This window comes from Sphaerodactylus townsendi, linkage group LG04 (genome assembly GCF_021028975.2).
Source record: "Sphaerodactylus townsendi isolate TG3544 linkage group LG04, MPM_Stown_v2.3, whole genome shotgun sequence".
In the NCBI taxonomy this organism is placed as follows: Eukaryota; Metazoa; Chordata; class Lepidosauria; order Squamata; family Sphaerodactylidae; genus Sphaerodactylus; species Sphaerodactylus townsendi.
This window is the reverse complement of record NC_059428.1, coordinates 32,562,535-32,572,996: the sequence shown is the minus strand read 5'-3', so window position 1 is coordinate 32,572,996 and position 10,462 is coordinate 32,562,535. Positions and strand designations below refer to the sequence as shown.

The 10,462-nt window shown below is 43.1% G+C and overlaps 1 protein-coding gene across 1 annotated transcript in view; it reads right to left on the bottom strand.

Annotated features, from left to right (window-relative positions):
• Window positions 1-4: 4 nt before the first annotated feature.
• Window positions 5-10,462, bottom strand: part of LOC125430831 (WD repeat-containing protein on Y chromosome-like) — a 46,699-nt gene continuing 36,241 nt past the window's right edge. Inside the window, exons 26-31 of the mRNA XM_048493085.1 lie at window positions 8,691-8,832; window positions 6,941-6,980; window positions 6,769-6,857; window positions 4,619-4,785; window positions 1,268-1,365; window positions 5-1,180 (exon numbers count right to left, since the gene is read on the bottom strand). Coding sequence (XP_048349042.1) covers window positions 1,021-1,180; window positions 1,268-1,365; window positions 4,619-4,785; window positions 6,769-6,857; window positions 6,941-6,980; window positions 8,691-8,832 — 696 coding nt within the window. The 3' untranslated portion in view covers window positions 5-1,020. The remainder of the gene's footprint in view (window positions 1,181-1,267; window positions 1,366-4,618; window positions 4,786-6,768; window positions 6,858-6,940; window positions 6,981-8,690; window positions 8,833-10,462) is intronic.

Sequence of the window (10,462 nt, the reverse complement as noted above, 5' to 3'; positions counted from 1 at the left end):
GTTTGTAAAAATATGGAGTTCGCCTTTTTGTTGTGCCCAGTTTCCTGTGTAATTGCATTGGCAGTGCTGCAGCACCAGGTGGGACTACCTTCTCAGGCTGGAGAAAAAAATCTTCAAACACAGAAAATGGGAGCGGATAACTTCCCAAAACGGGTTGCTCCAATCAGGGAGCTGATACCTTGCCAAAATGGGTTGCTCCAATCAGGGAGTGGATAACTCCCCAAAAAGGCCTGCTTGCAAAAGTGTCATCAGCTATCATTTTCCTCTTGTGAGGAAACTTCATGAAATACTTCATGTTTTTGCAGGAATGCAATTTAGGAAGGGAAAGAGACAATACCCCCTTCATTCTGTAATTTTTCCCCAATCGAAGGAGCTCCACTCTGTATGTGACCCCACTGTATCCCAACCAAAACCAAAAATAACAAACCGTGATTATTCCTTTCAATGGGCTCAGATTGGAGTGACAGCATAGGATTGTGCTGAAAATGGCTAACAGTCTGTTTAATAGGCTTCTTTTTCTGTACAGCAATAGCACAGATCCCTTTCTAGGCTCATTTTCATTCTCAAGGAATAATCAGAAGTGCTCTTAGCTTTTTACACTTCGAAAATATATCCCGGAGTAGACCACACTGCATCTCTCATCTCAACTATAATAACATCTCAAACCAGTGTGTCGGGCTTGGAACAAGGAGACTTCAGGTTTAAATCCCCTCTTTGACAAAGCTGGGTGACCTTGGCCCACTCACTTTATCAGGGTCTGTAAGAAGATAAAATGGAGGAGAGGAGGAGGATGTAATCCCCTTTGAGTCTTGGGGTACAAATGTAGTAAATAAACCTGAAAAGCAACACTATGATTGAGCTTCCAGGGATTAGTTTCCATGGATTTTTTCCACCCATTTTGCAAAGTTTTATGCGCCATTTCATTGGGAAGGGAATAGACGCTATGATATCAAGACTGACGTGATGTGCCTTGTTTCACTACTCTGGCAAACGAGGTGCTTGTGGCTCAGCTGCTCCTTGTTAACGAACACTAAAAATGTCTGTCCCAAGAATCGACAAGTCAGGCTTCTCGCAGTTTCCTGGGAAACTGTCTATTTCATAATAGTTGATGTCACGGAAGGTGTTTGGCTTCCCACGGCTAACCAGTCTGTTTGACCGCTTGGAACGTTCATGCTTCCATCTAGAAAATGAGAAATGAGAATTTGGAACACATGAAAACTGCTTGTAAAAAGTAGAACATCCTTGATTGGCCTAGGCTTAGACTTACCTCCTTCCCGGTGTTTGTGTGAAAAACTGCTTGTTGATTTCTTCTTTTATATCTTCATCAGTAACTTGGGCCAACCTGGGGTTGCAGTTTGCTGCTTCCTGATGAAAGAAGGATGGCAGCTGCTGTATTATTTACACTCGTGACCATTTTTGAATAGGCATAACTGCCACTATCACACCTACTACCAGTGGAAGTTGAGGATGCTATTGCATTGAAGAACTCACATTAAAGCAGATGGCAAAAGATCAGTCCTCTTTGATCAGGCCATTTGCATTCTGTACATTTCAATTACTTTAGCACTGTTATCTGTATCTCAAACCTTCACTTAACAGATATATTCAGTGCAAGAGCCCCCTTTTAACAAGTTTAATAGTGCAAGAACCCCCATTTAACAAGCAACATCCATTATTTTCTCACCTTGCTGTATTTACATGAACACTTGAGTATGCTGGAATTAGGATGCGTTTACATCCACTGAATGGAGATGGCTTGTAATTTTTATTTTGCTTGTTCCTTACATGTGATATTTTCAGCACAGTCGAGAATGCCCCTTGGGTGGTATCCAAGGGCTGGAAACTGAATCTGTTTTGTGTACAGCGGAGTTGTATCTTTTTACCAACCCTGATTTGGCAGGGGAAGGCTTCTTGGAGCAGTGGCAAGATCCACAGTTAGCAGAATGGATTCATAGTATCTATGCTACAGATTATCAGTGCACACGTTTGTGTACAGGTTGTTGCATTAGGTAACTAAGGACTTAACGGCTCATGTGTTTGATTTTGCTTTATCTAGTAGCCTGGATCTACCTTAGATTGTTGTTGTTTTTCTGTCAAGTCACAGCTAAATTATGATCCCATAGGCCAAGGATGGCCAACCTGTGGCACTCCAGATGTTCATGGACTACAATTCCCATCAGCCCGTGCCAGCATGGCCAATTGGCAGAGGCTGATGGGAATTGTAGTCCATGAACATCTGGAGTGCCATAGGTTGGCCACCCCTGCCATAGGCATGACCTAGAAAGTCTGATCTCAGAAGCTAAGCAGGGTCGGCCTTGGCTAGGGATGGCAGACCTCTAAGAAGCACCAGGGTTGTGTTGTGGAGGCAGGCAATGGCAAACCACCTCTGAACATATCTTGCTTTGAAAACACTACCTTAGTCATTACGGTGTATTAAAATGTACTAAAATTAAAATTAAAATGTGGCCCTGAAGGACAGTTTTATGGGCACTATGGACTGCCAAAAAGACAAATAAGTGGGTTCTAGATCAAATCAAGCCTTAACTGTCCGTAGGAACTTAAATGACTAAAGACCATCATACTTTGGTCACATTATGAGAAGACCAGACTCAATGGGAAGAACAACAACATGAGGAAAAGTCAAAGGCAGAAGAGAAGAGGAAGATCCATCGTGGGATAGATTGACTCTATAAAGCAGTGGTGGCGAACCTACGGCACGGGTGCCAGAGGTGGCACTCAGAGCCCTCTCTGTGGGCACACGCACAGAGTTCGTTGTGGGGGTGGTGGTGGAAAATCGCCCCTCCTGCCACACATCTAGGCTGGCCTGGGCCGCTGGGCATGACGTGTAAGTAACCCCGTTAAGCGCTGTTAAACCCCACTGATTTTCATGGGAAGAACTAAAGCGCAATCCTTTACCTGGGAGTAAGCTCAGTTGCTGGCAATGGGGCTTGCTTCTGAACCCTCCTAGGGTCGTGATTCACCCATTTGAAGAGTTGCATGGTTGCTTCAAAGCAAAGCCACCGACTACCACCAAGCTTACTCCCAAGTAATGTGTGCCTTGGACCCAATTGTTTTTTCTAAACTAAAACCTCAGTATTCAGGTTAAATTTCTGTGTTGGCACTTTGTGATAAATAAGTGGTTTTTGGGTTACAGTTTGGGCACTCGGGCTTGAAAAGGTTCACCATTACTGCTATAAAGGAAGCCGTAACTGGCCCTCAGTTTGCAAGACCTGAGCAAGGTAGTTAAGGATAGGCAATTGGTTCATAGGAGCCACGTGGTGTAGTGGTTAAGTGCTTGCACTGCCACTCACACAATCAGGAGTTCGAGCCCCCTGTGGGTTAGATATCCTGGTAGCTGGCTCATGGTCAACTCAGCCATCCATCCATTCCTTGGTTGGTAAATGAGTACCTAGCTCATAGCTAGGGGGTAAAGAATAGCCGGGGCAATGGCAAACTACCCCACAAAAACGGCTTGCCTATAAAATCACTGCTCGCAGTGGTACCCCAGGGTCAGACACGACTGAAGGGGAAACTTTACCTTTGAGTTTGCTTTTAATGGTTTTAGTTATTTTATTTGTATATGTGCATCTTTATTTGTATACGTGCATTGTATTGTACACCGCCCAGAGCCCTAAGGGGATGGGGTGGTATAATAAATCGAATAAATAAATAAATAAATAAATAAATTAAAAAATTGGTTCATAGGGTTGCCATGAGTTAGAAGCTACTTGACAGCACTTAACACACATAGCAAAATTAAATACTACACTGGTAGGTCCTGTTTTACCTAGGATAAGTTAAAATTAAAATCCCAAAGTCATGCAGTAATTATTTTGAATAAAGATTTGTTTAAGGTTATTTAAAATGTGTCAGTTTCTAAAGCAGCATACGTAGCCTCCCCTCAAAGCAGACAGAGCATGAAGCAGAAGAAAATACTGTTTGCCCACAAATACCCTACAGGGTTCATGGTTTGTATGGTCAGTGGTACCCCCGCATTAGGAAGCAGAATAAACTTATAGGAACAAGTGTCACAAGGCTGCATCTTAGTGTTGGGATAAGGAGGCCTGGTTTGTCACATTGGGCAACAACCAATGGTTAATATAGTGTCAGACCATTAACTATTGCAAAACCAAATGGATCAATACATTTGACAGATCATGCCTTGATGTTTTTTCCTTGTGCATCATTCTAATCTTGTCCTTTTGCTTTTGAGTGTCAAATACTGTGTGATTATACTATGTGGTCTGCTTTGATTCTTAGCCAGAAAGGCAGGCTACACATAAACAAAAGATGATGCATTCATTGTTAGGTGTGTAGACCACTGAATTAGGGGGAGGGGGGTTCTTTGATATTGATACGTGTGATTAATTTCAAACCTTCACCTGCTACTGAAAACAATGGAAGCTGGGAAAGGAGAATCGTCTATGCATAAAATTTAACCCATTCAGTCACCATGGTTGCATTTACTAGAGGGCCTCTGAAACTGTCATGGTACACTCCAAAATGGTATTTGTTGGACAGAGGAGCTTTTGCTTTCCCTTAATAACTGCATTTGTTCTTCGAGCAAAAAAAAAAAAAGTTCTACAGCTCAAATTCACCTCTAAGGTTTGTATATCACCTGAGTATTCTTGTCTTTGTCTGTAATCTGCAAACCAGAAGAATCTCCCTCTAGCACTGGATGATTAGGCATACTTTGTGGATCAATTAGAATCTCATAGGGAACCATGGGATGCTTCCAGGAGGCCGGAGTAAAAATTTCCCAAGATTCTGCCTGACCAAAAGTTCCTGTACAGAAAAAGAATGGAAAAAATTCTAACTATCCACACTAAAGAAGCAACATTCATGGGTAAATTCACTACATTTATGTAATTGCAGTGAAAAATAACTGTGCCTAAAGAGAATGTTTCAGGAGAAACAATGGTGAAGAATCTCAATATTCCGATACAGTCAAATGAAGCCACTCTTGTTCTTTTCCTAGTTAGTACATGTTGCAGGATTTTTTTTAACCCCTTCTAACATCATCTAGATAGGAAATCACAATTTTGCTCCAAAAGAATTCAGTGTCCATGACTGCAAGTGAATCTGGGGATCTCTGTGGACACTCATTTGCCAGCTCAGACTGGATGTCTCCTGCTTGTACTCAGGTTTTTTTGTGGGTAACCATTGTTTGCTGGCTACTTTATCAAAAAGCCTGCTGTGATACTTAGAAGAATATTAATGCATTGCAGAATATAAAGACTTGAACTGGAACAAGGGCAAATCAGTGTATGATCAACATTACGGTCAGAAATGCACTGTGCTTCTACATTTCATAATACCCGTTAGGTAATAGTATCTTCTGAAACATTTCTTTAAAATTAGATTTAAGAAGAAACTAACCTATATTCGAAAATACCACCTGCTGATAAACTCTTTTAAAATTTTATCTAAAGTAAATGTTACTTTTTATCAAAAATAATATTATATCTAAAGTATCTCCACCTGCCTCAGAAACAATATGGGTCTTGATAGCAGAAATAAAAGGACCTTGTTTTATTCACATTTTGAAATCACAGCACCAATTGCAGAGGGCTGCAAAATAAATTGTTCTCAAAGGTTCTTATCAAGTTTTTTCCAGTGCTTCGCAAGATAATAATGAAGTCAGGAGAAGAAAGAAGAGTTAGACATAGCAGAGGAGTAGTTGTGCTAGTTTCAAAACACAGGTTTGTGGCACCTAGTGCACTAAAACACAATGAGGCACAAACTTTGTGGGGTAGAGTCCACTGTAGAAAAAAGTTTACAAGTTGATGCTCAAAAGGTGAGTGGTACAAGAGATCATACCATGCCTGCGACATTTTTAGTATATTTAATCTGTAATTTAAGAAACATTTCTTCACGCAACGTGTGATTGGTGTTTGGAATATGCTGCCACAGGAGGTGGTGATGGCCACTAACCTTGATATCTTTAAAAGGGGTTTGGACAGATTTATGGAGGAGAAGTCGATGTATGCCTACCAATCTTGATTCTCCTTGATCTGAGATTGCAAAAGACTTAGCAGACCAGGTGCTTGGAAGCAGCAGCAGCAGAAGGCCATTGCTTTCCCATCCTGCATGTGAGCTCCCAAAGGCACCTGGTGGGCCACTGCGAGTAGTAGAGTGCTGGACTAGGTGGACTCTGATCTGATCCAGCAGGCTCATTCTGATGTTATTATGTTCTTTTCCCAAAGATCTCAGAACATCTTGCATCAGTCTTCTCTCTTTCATTCCATAAGATCTTTGTGAGGGGGGTTAGGCTAAGAGAGAGAGAGTGACTAGACCAGGGGTAGGGAACCTGCGGCTCTCCAGATGTTCAGGAACTACAATTCCCATCATCCCCTACCAGCATGGCCAATTGGCCATGGTGACAGAGGCTGATGGGAATTGTAGTTCCTGAACATCTGGAGAGCCGCAGGTTCCCTACCCCTGGACTAGACCACAGTTATCCCATCAGCTTTGCTACTAAGTGTGGGTTTGAAGCTGGGCCTCTTAAATCCCCAGTTCTAGCGCATTTCTATGCCACACGGGCTTTCCATTTTTCTGCAGATCATAGACCTACTAGCCAAAAAAGAATTCATGTAATTCCAATAGAAACATCTATGTGGAATAAAGTTGAATCATGAACACATTCAGTTGTATGAAAATCTATTGGCTGGTATTAACAGCGAGGGTGTAAAATTCTACTTTGGTGATGTTGCTGTTCAATGTCCCTTCTGTCTGTGTTGATTTGAACTTTAAACGAACTGTATTTACCAATGTATTCACCAGATTGACTCCATAATCGAACAGTACGATCCACGGAACATGACAGAAGGATATTATCTTCGTCTATAATCTCTAGCCTATTGGTAAGCCAGAAACATGACATTCAGTTAGATGTACAAGCACAAGTCCTTATTTTGATAGAACTCAAATCAATACTTACGCTAGAACCAAATTTATATGAGCTCTCCAGTGATTCACATCTATACCAAATAAAAGAAATAGACTTAAATTACGCACAGAATGTACATTACTATGTACAATAATATTCAAAAGTACTGCCATACTAACATCACATTGGTCAGTGAGGGCAGACTTACTAACCATATAGATAGAAGCTGGTTTTGTTTTGCTTTTCCTCTAATTATACACATCATATCTAGATCCAAATTCAGCACCAATTTTCACCTCACCCTTCCACAGGCCTTGTTCTTTAAAATTAAAATTAGGTGGAAATAAGAAGCTCACAAGCTTGATTCTCAAAGGAGCAGAGATGTAGCAAGGGGGGAAAACACCCGGGGCACTGGTGCGTCCTCCGCCCCTGTCCTGCCCCGGAACACACACCCCCCACTCCCCCGGAACACCCAGAGGGGCATGCGCCTGGTGCATTGCGCCCGATCCCTTGGAGCTACACCTCTGCAAAAGGGTAATGCATCTACATAAAAAAGGGAAAAGTGCTAATCCTTAGTAGATTCTCCATTCAGCCTCTGTTTGTTCACATGTACTCTAAATCATTCAGTCAATGGTCTTAAAAACAAAGATGCTAAATATTTGAGCAAAGGAACTAAAATTATGCAAGACAAAAACATATGCTTGTTAAGAAGCAACTAGGCTGCTTTATATTGGTATTAGAGAGTAGCATCTAAGGCTAGCTTGACCAAACAAGCAATTCCTAGGAGGGTAATATTTTAGAGAGCATCAGTAAAGTAGTATTTGTTCTGAAAGCCCCTGTGCACAATCCCTTGCAATGTCTCAGAGGATGCTGGGGTGCAACTATAGTGCCCAACCAATTTCTGTGATAAAAGGTTCTGAAATGCACTTTTTGGATTGCACAGTGCACCTTGGGCAGGGGGCGGGGGAACGAAGGGTCTCACAACAAACCTGAAGAGATTTTGCACATACATTTAGTCAGTGGTTTTCCAAGGAAATTCTTCCCACTTAGCTGAATGAGGAAGGGCGGGCCCTGGAATTTGCATACATGAAGTGGACCACTAATCCATCATCTTCTCAGACTGGCAGGGGCTCTCCAGGTTTTCACCTGCTGCCAGATTCTTCAATTGGAGATGCTGGGTATTGAATATGGGACCTTCTGCATGCCAAGCAGATGCTCTGCCACTGAGCCACTCATCCCTCCCCAGATTTGCCCTGGGCAACAACATTAGCTCTGTTAATGGCAAACCTGGATATTCCATGAAAAGACCAAAGGCATAAGAAACCCGGCTTTGTAAACCGGCAGCCTTATACTTTGCTTTCACACTGATTTCATCTGCTTAAGATATAAAGCCAGAGGTGGGATCCAGCAGGTTCTCACAGGTTCCCGAGAGTAGGTTACTAATTATTTGTGTGTGCCGAGAGGGGGTTACTAATTGGTGATTTCGCCACGTGATTTTTGCCTTAGTTACGCCCCTCCTCTCAGCAGTAGCGTGCAGAACTTGAAGCAGCCTAACAGGAGGTGCACTGCGCCTGCGTGCATTCGTTTCCCACCCAAGGACCAGCGCAGCGGCTGTGTCCTTGCCACACCCCTGCCCAGGAATGCCCCGCCCCTGGAATACCCGGCCACGCCCCCATCATGCCCTGCCCAGCCCCATTGGCGCTACACCACAGTTTGAATCCCACCACCATGGGAACCTGTTACTAAAATTTTTGGATCCCACCACTGTATAAAGCTGAAACGTATTTATCCACACACGTACATTTTGGTGCTTCTTGTCCTAGATCATGAAGAGCGTATTCTTTGATGTCATGGACGTACACATATCCATCTTCGTCTGCCGCATACAGATATGAATCATCAAAAGTAATAGCAATGCTGCTGATCAGGGATTTCTCTCTAGACTGGAATACACATTGACACATGCATCTGGTAAGGTGGACTGGGTTTCACAAACACTTATGGAACATTATAGGTTACTAGTCTTTGAAGTGTCACAAAAGTCTTAGTTGTTTGGCTGCAACAGCCAAACGTGACTACTCCTTTGAAATTTGTTCCACTGACACAGGCCACATTCTAAGTTAACAATTTTTATTAGGGATAACTAACTCTTGAAGTCCAGAATTTCCCAAAGAACACAGTCCTTAGTTCAGTTAGCATCATCTAGCTTTGAGAGTATGGTAGTCATAATGAGCAAGGGCTTCTGTGATAGGCTACTTTCACATGCTGAATGCTTTGCTTGAAAAATAAAAGCTGGCTGACATGACGCTTGAGATGGGATTCAGTGGGAACGGGAATACAGATGCTGACAGAAGTTTTGTGAGCCAGCATGGTGCAGTTGTTAAGAGTGACGAACTCTAATCTGGAGAACCAGGTTTCATTCCCCACTCCTCCATATGAAGTTTACTGGGTGACTTTGGGCTAGTCACAGTTCTCTCAGAATTCCCTCAGCTCCACAAGGTGCCTGTTGGCTTCTGACAGCTCCACAAGGTGCCTGTTGGCTCCTTACAGTAAAGAAAAGCAGAGTATAAAAACAAATCTTCTACAGGATGTAAAAACACATATACTTGACCATGTGTGTCCACTGGCTGCAGGGCTGGAATAACAATGCTTCTGAAAGACTGCCTCTACAGTAGATTCATGGTGGCCCTTTCCTTTTCCAGAATGCTCACAATATGAAATTAATATGGAATCAAACAGTTGGATCCCACCCATCACTTCTGCTGCAAGAATCAGGAAGATTTTCTCGGATCCCCTCCTCTTGTGGCAGACCTCTAACACCCATCTCATACTGTCCTTGGGAGACCCATCTGGCCAGAAGCAGCATTTGGGGCAGCAGAGGGAGCAGGGAAGCAGAAATCCTTCCATTACTGGAGATTTTTGGCAAGATTTAAGCCACTGCTTCTGCCTGCCCTTAAAAGAGTTTTTACAACTTGATTAAAATTAGTAGGGACATCAGGGATGCAAACAAAAGTGTTTTGTGAGTTGTACCAAGCCCCACTGGCCATTATGTGGCTATTTCCTGATAATACTCAAGGCAGCAGAGCACAATGTCTGTAATAATTCCATCAGCATATACAGGTGTTTGACCAGTGGTGGGATCCAAACATTTTAGTAACAGGTTCCCATGGTGGTGGGATTCAAACTGTGGTGTAGCACCAATGGGGTGGGGCGGGGCACGACAGGGGTGTGGCCGGACATTCCGGGGGTGGGGCATTCCTGGGCAGGGCTGTGGCAAGGATGCAGCCGCTGCGCCGGTCCTTGGGCGGGAAACGAATGCATGCAGGCACAGGCTGCCATGCACGCCGGTGCACCTCCTGCTAGACTGCTTCAAGTTCTGCGCGCTACTGCTGAGAGGAGGGCGTAACTAAGGCAAAAATCACGTGGCAAAATCACCAATTAGTAACCCCCTCTCGGCACACAAATAATTAGTAACCTACTCTCGGGAACCTGTGAAAACCTGCTGGATCCCACCTCTGTGTTCGACCCATCAGTTTCCACAGAACTTATAGATTACAGATATAATATTCATGG